Raw genomic sequence first — 17,546 nt, 5'->3', positions numbered from 1 at the left:
TAGACAAGACCTTTAAAGGCCAAAGGTCAGGTTTGAGAAGCACTTGACAAACACTCTGTAACTCATTCCTCAGTAAAAGGAGACGGATGGAGAGCATCAGTTAACATTCAGCAGACATACAGCAGCTTTGTGATTCTTTTATAATGTGCCTCATTTTTCATCTCTAGTGAAATACCCTTCAGTTTTATGGCCGTCAATTTCACACTGATGGTGAGTCGCTTTCAAAACCCCCCTCGTCCGACCTTGATGATTAGCTTTAATGAATTCTAGAAGAGATTACCATTATCCTTGGGATTTTTTTGTATTAAGGGCCCGACCCAGAACATTCACAGAGAGAGACGGGCAGAGATAGTGATCGAGATTCAAAAAAGAGGTATTTTAAAAGTGCAGCTTATGCTTCAGTTTTTGAAAAAGTAGTGAGGGATGATGGGTAGATTTTGTGAGTCAGGTTTGGGGAAGTAAGGACACTGAAAGCGCGAGTAAGAAAGAAAGAAAAAAGCGAGACAAAGGAAACTATAGAGAAATGACAGTGTCACAGTTGCATTGATAATAAATAATAATAACAATGACGTGTAGAATAGAGTCGGAACGGCGCAGTGAAAGGTGACCTTGCAAAGGACAGAAGAAAAAAACAGTCCCATCCACCTCAAAATCAATCACTCACCTCAGAAAATATTGTATATGCGGCATCTAAAAGTGTTTCTGCTGTACGTGAGCATCAGATGTCCTCAGACATCCTGCTGTCAGTCTTTAATATCTCAATCTCTCAGATTAATACTCATAGTTTGATCTCCAGCTCTGGCGCTGTGTCACTGATCTCCCAAGACTGAGGAAATTACCCAGAATGCTCTGTTCTCACTATAATCTCATAAAGTAGGGGTGCCCCAAAGGTGACTGTGATAAATGTCATCATTCCCATCATGCAGTGGATTAAAATAAATCTGAAGGTCATAAGTGTGTGATCTGATCTCTAGGTGCATGAGCTTTACATGATTCAGCCAGAGGAAATGAAATGGCACTGGGAAAAACAGCCAGAGCAATGAATGGCACTGGGATTTGATTGGACTGATTAGTTGACGATGGACTGGATCTCTTCCCAGTGTCCGGTTCATCACACACACACACACACACACACACACACACACACACGCTGCTGATCCTTTCAGCACTTTTAACAGCAAAGGCAGATTAACCCGTCCATATTTGTCATGCATTCGATTTCTATTTGCTTTTGTCCGTATCTGTCGCTCACATGCTGCTGTCAAGACTTAGAAGAGTCTGGAGTGACCTGGCCTCATTTTGATAGATCATTGATCTCTCTCTGAGAAGCACTTACTGTATGTAGATCAATATCTAAGAAAGATCACCTCTCTCAAAGGATGTGCTAAATGCTACTTCAAACGCTCACAGTCTCTTTCTCTTGACGAACAGATGATGTGCTCTATTACAGTCCTCATAGAAGCAGATTATATTGACAGCAGAAAGAAAAAGACCAGCTGGCAAGTCAAAATTTAAATGAGAATAAATAAACTTGACAGTGAAGCATGCTTTCATTGAGTAAATGACATTTAACACCAAAAATATAAATTATATTTTATATTTTCACACAAAATATATATTTTACACTGTTTTTTTAACTGGATGCCACTCATCTGACATGCTACCATTTAAAGCATTTATTATTGCGGATATTATTAATAAAATATAAGCTAAATATTTAAGAAATCTATTCTGAGTATCCAATAATCAATATAGGCTAGTGTTTTCGATGAATTTCTTCAGTTGCCTACAGCTGATTGCTCACTCAAACTACCGTCTGAAGAGTCCATTTGATCATCCTGCTCTGAGCAGCATCTCATTTGATATACAAATTGACTCAGTGTTTGAGCACTAGACGGTGAAAAAGACTCTTGTTTTCTGTAGAATTCAACTTAGTTTGAGAATTAGCCATCAAGTGTTTTTGCAGCACACAGATTTGTGGGGGTGAAATGTCTAAAAGAAAGCGGTTGCAAACGCTCACTGATAACTGATGCATTTATTTATCCATTCAGTGGGAGCTAAAGAGTGTCCCCACAACAACTCCCAAAAGCATCAGACAGTTTGATGCAGCTGAAGACACTTGTTGATGTAATGAAAGCTAAATGGATGAAGGGTGTTGTGGATGCAAACACACTCCACTCTGATTCTTCATGGACTTTGATTCAACTTATTATCATTCAGCATGTGACTCTTCTAGAAGCTTTCGCGTCAAAGGCATGAAACCGATTACTGATCTTCATACGATGGTATTAACTGCTACCCGACAACAAAGTCAATTTTCTCCTCTGGTTTACATCATTCCTTGAATCTCTTTCCTGTCATTCCATTTTTCACCCTCTTTGAGAGAGAGAGAGAGTGAATGAAAGAGAGGAACAGAGAAAGACAGAAAGTGTTTGGTGGCTCTTTGTCTCTCATTTGCCAGTCACAATAGATGACTTCTCTGATTAAGTTGTTCTAATTGGACTCTGCTTCAGATTCGGCAGGTGAACAATGGCTCGCTTTAATGAATAAGTCGTGTTGCGCTTTGAGCCTTCGCTTCTCAATCTGAGAGAAATCGTTATGCCGTTAGCGACAGATCACATGCCAAGAGCCACAGACACAAAGAACTGAGTCTTAAAGTCAAAGAAGCAACAAAGAAAATTACTTAAAATCTCCCAGGTCGAATAAACATTAAGAACCATAGTGTGAGGAAATGCTTTCAGCTGCTGTAACAAGCTTATAAGACACGTCTGAGACGTGATCTGTCCTTAACCCGTACGCTCTGATTTCATTTCTACTTTGCATGAGCAGAATGACAGAATGTCCCTGTTTTGAGACCAGAGGGGCTGCAACTGCTCCAACACTCAACACACAGATGGTGCCTTTATGTAACGGACGCGTTCATTACATCCACATCATTTCTCATATGAAGCTGCACTTCACGCTGAAATCAATTCACCCTTAAGTTTAGCAGTGACATGCAACATTACGACGTACATGTCAAAAGTATCTTAAGGTCACCAACTCGGTTTGAAAACAAGCAGTTTCTTTGCACAAGCAGCATTCTTGACGTGACATTTGAACAACCAGACATGAGCATCTTTTTTAACAGGTGACAAAATGAAGGTCGTGAACATCTCCAGCCTCATTAAAGAGTTCAGTGTGTTTGTGAAGCTTCAGTGAAACGATCCTACTGGACATCAATCAATAGAGCAGCAGTAATGAAAAAGAATCATTAGTGGCACGAGGGCATGTTAGAAGGTTTTAAAATATGCCATTCCTGATCTGATACTGTAGGTCACATGATATAAAACAGCCTGTAAACAAGTTATAGATTATCACATATCCTGCATAGAATACCAGCAGTATGATGCATTAGATTGGGTATATTATTGTCATCGTGTATTTTGTCTTTGAAATTGTATACTGTTATGCAGGCTTATACAAAGACTAAGCCACTATGTCATATGATAACCCTTGTGAAAATGAAGTAAACTTATTTTCATGTATTCATAATATTTTCAAATAATATACTTTAATATGGTCACACTTTATTTTAAGGTCCAGTTCTATGGCGTTATTTTACTGTCAAATGTCGAGAGCGCACTGTTGTAGCGCAAAAGTGAATTGCTATGATGCGCGAGCGTGAATCTCTCCACTCGCACGCGGATTTCCTTTGCTCGCGCAAAGGACGCACGCTCTCAGATATGCGCTGCTCCATACTCTCCCAGAAAGTGTGCGTGCACTTAAAACGTGTCCGTTGCAATCTCGAATCTCTCCTCATGCTCAAAGAGTGCCCGTGTGCGTGGCGTGAATCTCTCCACTCGCACGCGGATTTCCTTTGCTCGCGCACTAAACCGGACGCACGCTCTCAGATATGCGCTGCTCCATACTCTCCCAGAAAGTGTGCGTGCACTTAAAACGTGTCCGTTGCAATCTCGAATCTCTCCTCATGCTCAAAGAGTGCCCGTGTGCGTGCTCAAACTGTGTCCTTTGCACTCGCAAATCTCTCCGTGCTCTTGCGCTAGAAATGAATTATTTTCGCACCTGGCTAAAACGTTGTCAAAAGTTATCAACAAATCAGACTTCCATGACTGACCAATTAAAATGCTACGTGAAATCTAATTAGCTGGAATTCTTTTGACAATCAAAGATGGATCTTTAATCTCGTTACAATTTAATATTTAGTCATATTAATCAAAAGTATATTAGAAATGGTACAGCACCTTAAATCGTCAACCTACTATCTTGACACACTTTCCATATATTTTTTTAAAAAGCGTGCTTAACTGTTTATAAGCAGATCTCTTAGAAGTGGTGAACACTTCACTTCTTTCTGGGACTTTTCCAAACTCCCTGAAAACTGCAGTTGTTAAGCCCCTCCTGAAAAAGAGCAATCTTGATAACACCATACTGAGCAATTATAGACCAATGTCAAATCTTCCTTTTATAGGCAAGATTATTTAAAAGGTAGTTTTTAATCAGCTGAACAAATACTTAAACTCAAATGGATACCTGGACAATTTTCAATCTGGTTTCCGACCACATCACACTGATTGTGGCAAAATATCAGTGCTGATACTACTAGATCTCAATGCTGCGTTTGACACTGTCCAACATAATGATTCTTTAGAGAGACTGGAAAACTGGGTCGGGCTTTCTGGGATGGTTCACACTTGGTTCATGTCATACTTAGAAGGGGGAGGTTATTATGTGAGTATAGGAGAGCATAAGTCTAAGTGGACATCCATGACATGTGGAGTCCCACAAGGCTCAATTCTTGCACTGCTCTTGTTTAGCCTGTATATGCTCTCACTAAGTCAAATAATGAGAAAGAACCAAATTGCCTATCACAGATGATATGCAGATGATACCCAGGTTTACCTAGCCTTATCGCCAAATGACTACAGCCCCATTGACTCCTTCTGCCAATGCATTGATGAAATTAACAGTTAGATGTGCCAAAACTTTCTTCAGTTAAACAAGGAGAAAACTGAAGTCATTGCATTTGGAAACAAAGATGAAGTTCTCAAGGTGAATACATACCTTGACTCTAGGGGTCAAACAACTAAAAATCAAGTCAAGAATCTTGGTGTGATTATGGAGACAGACCTTAGTTTCAGTAGTCATGTCAAAGCAGTAACTAAATCAGCATACTATCATCTCAAAAACATTGCAAGAATTAGAGGTTTTGTTTCCAGTCAAGACTTGGAGAAACTTGTTCATGCATTTATCGCCAGCAGGGTAGACTATTGTAATGGTCTCCTCACCAGCCTTTCTTAAGAAGACCATTAGACAGCTGCACCTCATCAAGAACGCTGCTGCCAGGATTCTGAATAGAACAAGAAAATCTGAGCATATCACACCAGTCCTCAGGTCCTTACCCTGGCTTCCAGTTATATTTAGGACTGATTTTAAAGTACTTTTACTCGTTTATAAATCACTCAATGGCCTAGGACCTAAATACATTGCAGATATGCTCACTGAATATAAACCTAACAGACCACTCAGATCATTAGGATCGAGTCAGTTAGAAATACCAAGGGTTCACACAAAACAAGGGGAGTCTGCATTTAGCTATTATGCTGCCCGCAATTAGAACTAGCTTCCAGAAGAGATCAGGGCCCGTATTCTTAATGATTCTAAGAATACTCTCAAAGAGCTCCTAATTTAGCTTAAAAATTTCTAACTAGGAGTCTTAGCTTAAAAGTGATTCAGGACCAATCTGAGAGCAGAGGCGGGGCTGACCCCATTACTAGCTATGACACAGTCTTTTGAAGACTGTGATTGGTTGATTGTCCAAGAAGGAAATAAAAGAGCGCTTTTAAGAGTAGGGTCTATTATAAGTCTTCACTTTGAAATTACAGGCAGAATTTTTGCTGTTTTACCATCTCTCTCACACACACACACACACACACACACATTATATATGTATATATATATTATTTATCTTTTATTTACCATGCTGTCATAACGTATTTTATAGGAAATTAACAGCGACACAATTGTTTGTGTTGTCACTTTGCTTATAGAAGGTTGTGACAGACCCAAATCATCACTGCTGCATAGTTGCATTTTTCCAGTTGCCAAATATGTTAATGAAGTTAATGTAGTGATTACTTCCATTTCTGGCGCTATGGCATTTCTGCGCGGTGTCGGAGATGTTAGCGTGTCTCTAATAAGATCGGTCACAAACATAATCCCTGCACGATCTAATGTGTAGCGTCTTATTAACTCACTGTCATGCACTGTGCAACACATTTCTTCTCCCTCTACATGTTTCGTCCATTTTCTCCACTGCTAAAGAAACTCTTAAGCCTCTTAAAAGTCCTCGTCCGTACTCCTAACAATTTTGGACCTTAAGACCTCTTTTAAGGGTTAAGATGCTTTCTGAATTACTTTTTTCTTTACTAGGATCTTTTCTTTAATTTTAAGCGGAACCTCCCAAATCTCTAAGAATTTTCTTAGAATTTTGTTACTAGGAGCAACTCTTAGCACTAAGACTTTTCATGAATACGGACCCAGATGTGCTAAAACATTAGCCACATTTAAATCTAGACTCAAACTCATCTGTTTAACTGTGCATTTATTGAATGAGCACTGTGCGACGTCCGAACTGATTGCACTGTATTTTATGTATAATAATTTTTATACTCACTTTCCTTGCCTTGCCTTGCCTTTAATATATTGCAAGCTAAATGTACTGTTTTCATACATTTAATTATATGTCATTTAGAATTAAATGAAAATGTATTATAATTTAAATTTGTATTAAATGCAGTTGGCTAAACTTTGTGGAGCTTTTTTGACCAAATTAAGTAGCCTACATCTTTATATGTAAGTTATATGTAATTATTTTAATTGTTCTTGAAATATGTTTAAACTACATTGTCGAATGTACCGACAAGCATTTATGGTAAGCTGAAATATACTATAATGTCATTTCTATTGAAATTTGTATGCCATTTAAATATATTTGTAATTACACAATACACATTTGTAATGATGAAGTTGCAATTTAGCACATTTAAAATATATTAATTTTAAATGTAATATCAAACACACTGCAAGCTATAATTATCATAATTACTTTTATATTTACTTCTAATCATGTAATTACATGTGCTTTAGTATGTAGCATGTATCTAAATATGTGTACTTCTTTAAATCGTGAAAAAAGATGATCAAAACAATGACTTAAAATATACTTTAAAGTAACACTTTTAAAATGACATTTTTACAAAGTGCACTTTTTTTCATAATATATATTATCTACGATTTGAAGCACACTACAAGTGCACATGCACAAGCACACTTCTTTTTCACATACTAACATTACCAAGAGTGCTACATTTTCCTCACTACCACTAAATATTTAAGATTTAATTACAGATTTAGTTACTTATAGATTTAAAGTCCTTAAAAAACCCTGCTGGAAAATCCAGCTTAAGCTTGCCACTGTGTTTTGGTACATGCTTGCTGGTCTAAGATGGTCATCAGCTGCTGTAAACTACTTTAGCATACCGACTGCCATGTTCCATAACACAGCTGATGGCTTAAACTGGATTAACCAGGAGGTGAAAATGAAAATAAAAAAAAGAAGATGACTTAAATGTTGTGTGTGTAGGAGGGAGCTCTATGGGGGAAATGCTTCTCAGAGAGCGTTTAAGAGAGTAAGGAAATATCACATGCATTGCACACTCAAATACACACTTACACGCAAACGCACAAACACACACATTTACAGAGGAAGTGAGCAGGCGGGGGAGGAGAGTGAAAGACAGACAGACAGAAGCCCAGAGAGATTGATGACTGTATTCAAATGAATACAGAGAACTGACAGGAACCCAATGGAGCGAAACACTGGCACAGAGAGATTCTGATGTGAGGCAGTCCAGCACAAGCACACGCACACTTACAACAACATACAGTAGCACACACATCAATACAGTGACAAACGCACACTTTAACACCACACGTGTGCTGTGTGCTCCAATTCCCAAGACCAAACACAACCACAAATGGCCTAAAATGCTTCAAAAGGACCAATAAACGCAAGAACTGAGTTGCCACTGACACTCCTTCACCTCTTTAAACGAGCACAAAACAGGAAGTCACACAGAACCGGCCGGCAGTACAAATGGAACAATGAAAAATCACCCGGTTTCCCATGAGAAGAACATTTATTGCCATTTCAAAAGCATCACTGAAGCCAGACAAAGCCAAAGACATTTCACCGCCGTCTTACCTAATTTAGGGAGGGAATATTTCACTTTGAAGTAATCCTGGTAAAAGTGCAGGAGTCTCTTGGTGATGTGCAGAGCATAGTCCCCCGATCCGCTCTGGATGGCGTCAGGTCTGGCGTACAGCCGAATCTACAACAACGCAACATAAGAGGAGAGAGAACAGAAGTCAAAGTGTGTCAGGTGCTGAATGAATGACTCTTATACGGCTCTGTGTTTATTCCTAACCTGAATTCCCTCAAGGATAACAGTTATGGACTTGAAAGATTAAGTTCCAAGGGTAATCCATTGTGAACATAATCTGCCAAATGCCTTCATCTGGCTTGTGAATTTTGAATTTGTCTTTCAAGTGTACTTTTCTCCACCCCTCATCCACTGAGCAAGGCATTAAAAAGTATAAATGTCACCTATACTCCACAAGCTAAAATCCTTTCATTTTCTTCACAGGCTACAGGGAGATGAGCTTCAGTAGTCATTGTTTTTAATTACAGAATTTCTAGTTAAAAACTACACTACCCATAATACCCTGAAGAGAGATCCTACAATCACAGAAGTCACTTCGGCACAGGAAATGGAAATCGGTTTAGCAGAGATTGTCCCCCACATTAAAGCACCGAGAATGACATAAAAATAGTAAGACTAAAGTAAAACTAATAAAACAATATATTACAATATATATTCAATATATTGTTTATATATATATATATATATAATGAACATTTTGTACCACTATTTCTGATTTGCAATGCTTCATGGTATGAGTAGTTCATTCACCCATAAAACATGTAGCCTACCTTCCAGTTTTCACATACTCAAAATCAAATTGAAGTTCGTCATTTTTGATTCACCTCAAAGTGGGTTGGTTTGATACACAGCCTAATCTTTTATTGAACAACTCATTTAAAATCCTTATTGACTGGGAAAAAAAATTATATATATATATATATATATATATATATATATATATATATATATATATATATATATATATATATATATATATATATAGTATATATACACCCAGAACCAAAGCCACTTGAAAAGTAGGCAGCCTGTTCTGCTGGAGTTATGGCACCTTAAAATGAACTGCCTGCACTTTCATAAACCATAATCTTATTGGGCTGTAGCTGCTGAAAACTCCTTCATACATTTATGTTTAAAATCTGCTTATTTCCATCAATTGTAAGCCAGCTGTTTGATAAAATAGCATTTTAGCCATTTGTCTTTGGAAACAAATTAGATTTCCATGAAAAAGCAAAGACAAAGCATTTGCGTTATTCTGAACTATTATATGCATGTGAGAGAGAAAGTGTGAGAGGGAAAGTGTGTGAGGTGTGGCTCTGTGGGAAATATATTCCCACAGTAAAAATGATCTTGGACTCTTTTAGCCGAAGGCTGATGCACGCCCGGCTTTCTGAACGGGCATCCATCTAGTCAGAATGAATGTCCTCCTACACTAACAGAGTTACAGTGCAAAACAAGCAGCAGGAAAGGCTTTGTTTCAGAGCCTGGCAGCAATGCACATTGAATTATGTGTTGTTTACCTCACATGTTGCTGGTGTATCGATCAGCTCTGTGTCTGATATAAAGATGAATGGGCGGCACTTAGGGCTGTGGAAATGATTCAAACTTCAATCAAATCAATGTGATTTTAAAACAACCTGTAATTAGACAAAGCGCTCAAGTTGACAATCAAGAGACGCTTCATTAATCAGCCGGTGTGGAGATTGTTCAATCTGACTGCTTCATTTGTTTGTTTGTTTGGTTTTGTTGAAGGCAGCTTGACAGAGACTTAAATGGGGTTAATTGAACTTGAATAGAACTCTCCGACATTGATCCACTAACAAGCTCTTTCTGATGAAAAAATGAAGCTTCAGTCAACACATTCAGCACTTGACCTGATATTAACAACCTGTTGAGTTATTATTCTATATACTGTATGTTTGACTGTGTCAGATACTTCAGGTGCTTTACAATTAATTTCTCTAAATTATTTTCTAGTTTTACACAATTTGATTCCTTGTTAGAACATCTAGCTAGTCACTAGCTTGTGTTGTGTAGACCAGTTAGTCTGGTTTAACAGCTCAACCAGAATCAAATCAGCATAATTCAGCCTGGATCAGGATGGACATTCATGCTGGTATAATGGATATTTTAATTTTGAAACCGACATAGACGTTTCAAGGCATTTGTACTCTACAGCTAAAATCATGATTTTGTCCAGTAAATGCACTAAACATGCTTTTTGATCATTCTGAGTAATTTCATGAATATGTAATAAGCATATTTAGTATAGTGGTGTTGAATTTTGATTAGATATTGCAAGAACATTTTAATGATAAGATACAGTAAATAAAAACTGACTGACACTAAACCAGTGAATTTAATAATGGCTGCTGTTATGAATGAAATATGCTGCTTTATATTAATTCATTAACCTCTTTCTCTTATTTTAGCAGTTTAAATAATTCAAATTACACTTGGTCAGAAAGGGAAACTGTTGAGTGTTAGTATTTTTATGCGTCAGAAATCATGAGTCTGAAGGGCCTGAGGGTCGAATTGTAATACGTGATGCACTAGAGAGAGTCCAATGGTCAATACAGGCGAAACAAAGGTCACGTTCACCAAAACAGATGTGTGTGATGATGAAGACTCAGCATTATTCACACACAGCAGCAGGTTGACTAAACCCTGTAGGCTGGTAAAGAGAAACGATCCATGATTAAACAAACGATCCAAGCTCAGACTTCAAATCATTTTGGAGAGCGGGCCACAGACAGCACGATTATTTACTGTCTGGTTCGAGAAATACATTTTTCTGTGGCTTAGACATCACTCCCAGAGGTTGCAGAGCATATAGGGTTGTATCTGAAATGGTTTGGTCATAACTGGACATAATGTGAGGAACGGAACATAACAGTTAAATTGAATTAATTCAAAATTGCAAGTTATATTAGTCTTAATGGAGCATTCAAGTTACAATCTGATTTTACTGCAGAACAACCAATAAAAATCAACAATTAGCAGTTATGTTCATGTTAATGGAGTAGATTTTGTGAGGGAATGTTTAAGACTGTAGCCAAACGAAGCACCTCTAAACCAATGAGCTGAAATTCCCATCACAACTGAATGAGCTGTCCAACACCCAAACAGACCCAACAAACAAACAGAACTAATTAACAAACAGAACCAATAAACAAACATACCAAACACCCAAGCATAGAACAACTGTTAAACTAATAGAACAAAGATCTAAACAAGATCATTTAACAAACAGAACCAATAAACAATACCCAAGTGAAAAGAGAGAGAGAGAAAAGTTATTAAGTAACAAAACAAACATCAAAACAAAACCATTAAACAAACAAATACAACTAAAAAGAGCATCCAAACAGAACTAAATGGCAAACATGCCAAACACCCTGACCCAAGCAAAGCCAAAAATGCACAAACAAATAAAATCTTTCAATTAACCGAACAAAGATCCACACAATACCATTAAACAAATAGAGCCAAGATTTAAACAGAACCAACAAACAAACAGAACCAAAAACAAACATGCCAAACACTAAAGAGTCAAAGACAAACAAACAAAAAAAATTTAAACTAAAGCCGGGCTCACACTACAGGAGTTTTAAAATCCTAACCGATTATGAAATCTGGTTGCAGCACACACATAAGGAGAATCTTTGCAGATTATCTTCTCTCAAATCTTAAACATGCACACACTACAAGATTTGAACATCATGGCGCATCACACACTACAAGATATTATTAAGATTATCATGCCAGAGGGAGTGCCTCACGTGATCGCCTCGTGACCAGGGGCATGTCTATGTGGTCGCCAGGGGTGGCACCGGACCCCCCCCTGAAATCTGGCTGGCCACCCAGGCTTGTTTTTAGTAAATTTCTAACGGCATCTTGCAGTGGCGGATCCTGTGTAGGCAGCTGCCTAGGGCCGCTTTCTTCTCTTCTTTATACTTAATTGTAAGCGGTTTCTATAGCGTGATCTTAATGACAAATGTCGAGAGCGCATAATGTTACGCGATCCATGTAATGCGTGAGCAAGAATCTCACCGCAAGAATCCGCAAGCGGGTTTCCTTCACTCATACAAAACTGGACGTGTGCTTTTAACTATAGAATGTTTTTTTTTATTTCATGAATTGGCTCTGCTCTCACTCAGATATTGTGTCGCAAAGAGCGCTCCTTTTTTAACCTCTAAAAACTGTCACTCTTAGTTCATCATGATCTTACAAAGTTCTGTTATGACCAATGAATCTCACACTGTGCAATTAATATATTATTAACATCGTTGTGTATACACTCTGTATGTTATAATAAGAGGATTTGATTGTGATCAGCACAGAACAAAAACTGGTGTGTGTCGCAGCCATTAGGTAAACCAGCATACATTCATGAGGATGATGAAAGTGTTTTAACTTGAGTAAAGCCCCCAGACCCCCTGCTCGTGACTCCCCCTGCCACCCCCATACACGTTCAAAACTGAGGCGATTTCACTCCAGCGCTTCTCTTTCTCCTTACGGTTGTGATACGTTTTCGACACATTATACAGACAGTTGAGTTACTACAAAACATCAAGAAGCAGTTTCCTCCATCTCCACTATCCAATGGAGCCGTACAGCAGCTGTTTTGCAGTTGCGCATTGGCTATTGTGAAAGTACTGACGTAATCATATAGCCGTCATCATCCCGATGTCAATCCTAAATATCAAACATGTTTGATATGATTGGGGCGGCCCGATTTGTGTGCGAGCAGATCGGGAGGTGCAAGATTTGATCGGTGAACACCTCACATTACCAGATAATCCGCGCCGAATATCGGGACCGATCAAGGGGCTCGACAAGATTTTGCTCCGATTCTCGGGAGGGGGAAATCAGGGCTAAATCAGGCTAAAAATCCTGTAGTGTGAGCCAGGCTTAACAGAACCAAAATCTAAACAAAACCATTAAACAAATAGAACCAAGATATAAACAAAGCCAACATTCAAACAGAACCAAATACAAAACACTCAGAAACAAACAGAACATTTAAAACAGAACCAAGATCTAAAAAGAACAATAACCCAAATGCAACCATTAACAAACAAAATCAACATCCAAACAACCAATAAACAAACAAAAACAAATTAATGCACTTAAAAGAAAAAAGAATGTAAGCAAACAGAGACAATAAACAAACAAAACAAGTGAAACTTGGTTCTATCCATCAGGTTTTAATTGAACAAATGGATGGAAACATGTTAGGCTATAATATTACTGGATGTTGTTATTTTTCTCCACCTATGAAACCTCGTTTACATTACAAGAAAAGCAATTTCAGAGGCAGACAGAATTATTATATTTGGATGAAAGATTATGACAACAAACCTTTTTTCTTCAGGAAAAACACACCAATGAATCCTGCACAATTATGTGCATGTATAGTGAATAGTATTATGAATAGTATGTAATTTTGTCATTAATATAGAGATAACAGGCCATAAAAAAGTTCCAAACGGCACTTCTGTTGTTATTAGTTTATCCTTAAACCCATCTCACTAATCATTTTTAATTTTTTGCATTTTTGTTTGGACTTATGTACTTATTTTACTGTATTACTGTAAAGGATTGTTAAACAGTAGCCTAATATTTTTTTTTCATCACGGCTCATTAAATCCTAAAGTACAAATATAAAGACACAGCTGTAGGTTAGATGACGACAGCAAATAAGCCTGCGGTTCTCAGGAAACATAATCTCAGGCATCATTACTCTACTAAACATGCGGAGCATTATGCTGGATGTGAGGAAAAGATGAGTCAAATGCATCAATAACTGTGTAACTGTGGCAATAAATGTACATAGTTAAAATTCATTGTTGCAATAACCCAAAGTAACACTATTCAACTGCCCCCCAATGGAGAACACCACCTGGCTCAGGTAATTTGGGTTTGAGACCCCTCGTCACGGCTCATTAAATCCTAAAGTACAAATATAAAGACACAGCTGTAGGTTAGATGACGACAGCAAATAAGCCTGCGGTTCTCAGGAAACATAATCTCAGGCATCATTACTCTACTAAACATGCGGAGCATTATGCTGGATGTGAGGAAAAGATGAGTCGAATGCATCAATAACTGTGTAACTGTGGCAATAAATGTACATAGTTAAAATTCATTGTTGCAATAACCCAAAGTAACACTATTCAACTGCCCCCCAATGGAGAACACCACCTGGCTCAGGTAATTTGGGTTTGAGACCCCTCATCTAAAGCCTTAAAACCTGTAATATATTACGCCCAACCAACTGCTGCAGAGTCTGATGTGATTTTTACACGTGTGTGTGTGTGTGTGTGGTAGATCAGTGTTTCCCCATAAACCCAGAGTAATAACTCCACTCTCCTCTGCAACGTTCCTCTCCCACGATCTTTCCTCTTGCTCCACACAGCCGAATCTTTATGATGAATGGTGCGAGGGGGCTGCCCTGCCGCTTTAATGTGATTGATGGGGGATGCTAGCGCGGCTAACCGCTACAAGCCGCAGAATGTGTAAAAGTGCCCCAGATAGAAGCACACACTACAGTCAGCAGTGATATAAAGGAGAACGCGGTCATGCTGAAGGAGATCAGAGTAATTACACTAATATGAGGAGGAGGCCAGCCAAGGGCACGCAGCAGGAACCACTAAGGAAGCCGTCAGGAAGTGTCTAATATGACAACAGGGCTTTGACTGAGCGTGATATCAGTAACACGGCACATAAACCATGTCTCTCTGTTGGTAGACAGCTGATGCCGCTTAGACTGTGATGATTCAGTGCCAAAAAAATAACATTGAAGTGCATGTGATGAAAGTGATACAGCAAATATTATCTTAATAGCTATAATTCACATAAAACATGTTCATATGATATATAAAACCTATAAAACCTAGAAGAGTTTGTCATGAACACAATCCTGGACACGAGCATAAGTGAATGTTTGTTGCACATGACTACTATCATTTTAAAAGCAATTATATGACGTTGTAGACACTGGACTAATGTTAGTGGAGACATCCCTTTCCATTTATAGCACATCCACTGTGTAACCATTATATTGACTATATAAACTTACAGTAAGCTTCATATAAACATATCCACTGTGAGCAAGATAAAAGCTCTGTTCCAAAACCTGCTGTCTTGGCAGATGCCTTTTAAGAGAGCATCCTAAATGAGATGACCCTCAACTACAGTATATAAACAATAGCGTTCTACAAATGAGACGTTATCATGTTGCTAAGCGATTCAATATGCTAATGAACAAAAAAGCATAGCTTGCGCAAATATTGGGTAATCCATTTCTAATTAGATTAAACTGTTTTATCAATACTTTTCAGTATTTAATTAAATATATGTACTCATACACTACCAAAAAGATATAAACAAGCCAACAAAGAGGTGTCAAAAATTTCCCCAGCAGACCCAAGAAGTGACAAACGAACCTTTTAAATCAAGTAAGGGTCACCACAGTAAAATGTCAGTTTACTGTTTCTAACTTTGAGTTTTAGGGGCTTTAAATGCGACTCACCACAACTCCATTGTCTGTTACTGCTTCTCTGTAGGTGAAGTTGCACACGGCCCAGGCCAGGTAGTACGTGGACATGCGGGGCGTCCTGGAGAAATGGTTGGTCACCCATCCGTCCTCGTCAGACGTCGAGGCCTCCACTGGCATGTTAGACAGCGACTGATACGAGCTCTCGTGTTTCAGACTCACTCTGAATGTGGCTTTATAGATGGGCTCGTCGAAACACGGGAAGGCCTTTCTAGCGTGAGTCGGTGAGAACTGCGTCACCGCGAGAAACCTGCAGAATAACACCAGCAATGAGAACATGAGAGAGAGGTAAGGCAATTTATGCTATTTAAGTATCTCAGGAGTCTGGACTTCATTAAACTGGCTGTCACATGACTTTCCTGAATTCAAATTAGCTCTGACTGCCATCTCTGAACTCATCGCTGTGCATTTTTATCACACTAATGAACTTCCTGGTGTGAAGATGGACAACATTTTTTGCAGCTTTTTGAACCACAGCAACTAAATCCCATCAAATGTCGACATATAATAAATCACACTTACTACACAGAAATAATGATATCTCTGTCACAGCTGTAAACATTAAACCCATCTGTGACAGCATTAGTCAACAAATTGACAGCGTGAACCAATTTAGACAACAAGGAAATAATAAAAAGCGGTCAAATTCATCTTACATGTAGTTGGATTGGTGAATTTTAAGTGAATCATTAATAATCTACACATTTACCACATCAGAATCACATCTGAGTCTGAATATCATTATAAGTCTAAACTACAAACAGCCTTGGAAGTTTTCTATTAAAGTTAAAAAGCAAGAAAAGCGGTGAGCTGCATTCCAGAAAGCTGCATTAATGAACATTAAAGCCCGACTCACAGGGAGATTTGGCTTTGACCACCCACAGCATGACTTTATAAGATTATACCGTATTCATTAATGATGGTTTCGAAGTAGCAAACATTGCTACTGAAATTATTAGATTTTATTGTAATTAGGGCTGGACAATAATTCAATATCAATATGTATCGCGATATATATTTTTTTCAATAACGGTGATATGATTTGTAAACACATTTCCGATATTTCGATATACATTACCAGTGTTTCCCATACATTGATTTATTTGTGGCGTTTGACTTCGTTGAATAAACATGAGCACTGCACGTTTCAAAATCAAAACGCGGCGCGGGTGTTTTATATGAATGTATCTCTGAAGGGAAAGGACTGTCTTCAGAAAAGTTTCGATGGCATTTTAATTTTATCTGATAAAGTAGAGTTCATGAGATTACAGCCATTACCGGGGAAACCGCTAGTTTGATCACTCTAAAAGCGCCTCCTGCTGGCGGAGAATGAATTTGCATTTTCAATAATAAGCCCGTCTCCAGCAACATGTTTTTGTTGTAGCAAAAAATTTTAGTTTTCTGCAGCAACTCAGAGCACTTTTCATATTCTTTATCCTGGCTGAAGCACATTTGTTTCAATCTATAAGTATAATCAGCCTACACTACAAGTCTAAAGTTTTTGAACTGTAAGATTTTTTATGTTTTGTTTTTTTTCTGCTCACCATTTATTTGATCCAAAGTACAGCAAAAATAGTAACATTTTGAATTATTTTTACTATTTAAAATAACTGCTTAACTGCTTAAAGCAGTTATTTTAAATCTTCAGAAATCATTCTAAAATGATGATTTGCTGATTATCAATATTTAAAACAATTGAG

General features: G+C 38.0%; 1 protein-coding gene across 1 annotated transcript in view; it reads right to left on the bottom strand.

Annotated features, from left to right (window-relative positions):
* Nucleotides 1-17,546, bottom strand: part of LOC107556776 (thyrotropin-releasing hormone-degrading ectoenzyme-like) — a 121,494-nt gene that overhangs the window by 101,753 nt on the left and 2,195 nt on the right. The window contains exons 2-3 of the mRNA XM_016239982.1: nt 15,823-16,096; nt 8,267-8,393 (exon numbers count right to left, since the gene is read on the bottom strand). Coding sequence (XP_016095468.1) covers nt 8,267-8,393; nt 15,823-16,096 — 401 coding nt within the window. The remainder of the gene's footprint in view (nt 1-8,266; nt 8,394-15,822; nt 16,097-17,546) is intronic.

Source organism: Sinocyclocheilus grahami, unplaced genomic scaffold (assembly GCF_001515645.1).
Source record: "Sinocyclocheilus grahami isolate Dianchi unplaced genomic scaffold, SAMN03320097.WGS_v1.1 scaffold579.1, whole genome shotgun sequence".
NCBI lineage: Eukaryota > Metazoa > Chordata > Actinopteri > Cypriniformes > Cyprinidae > Sinocyclocheilus > Sinocyclocheilus grahami.
Note: the sequence above shows the minus strand (reverse complement) of the source record. Positions and strands in the feature narration are given on the sequence as shown.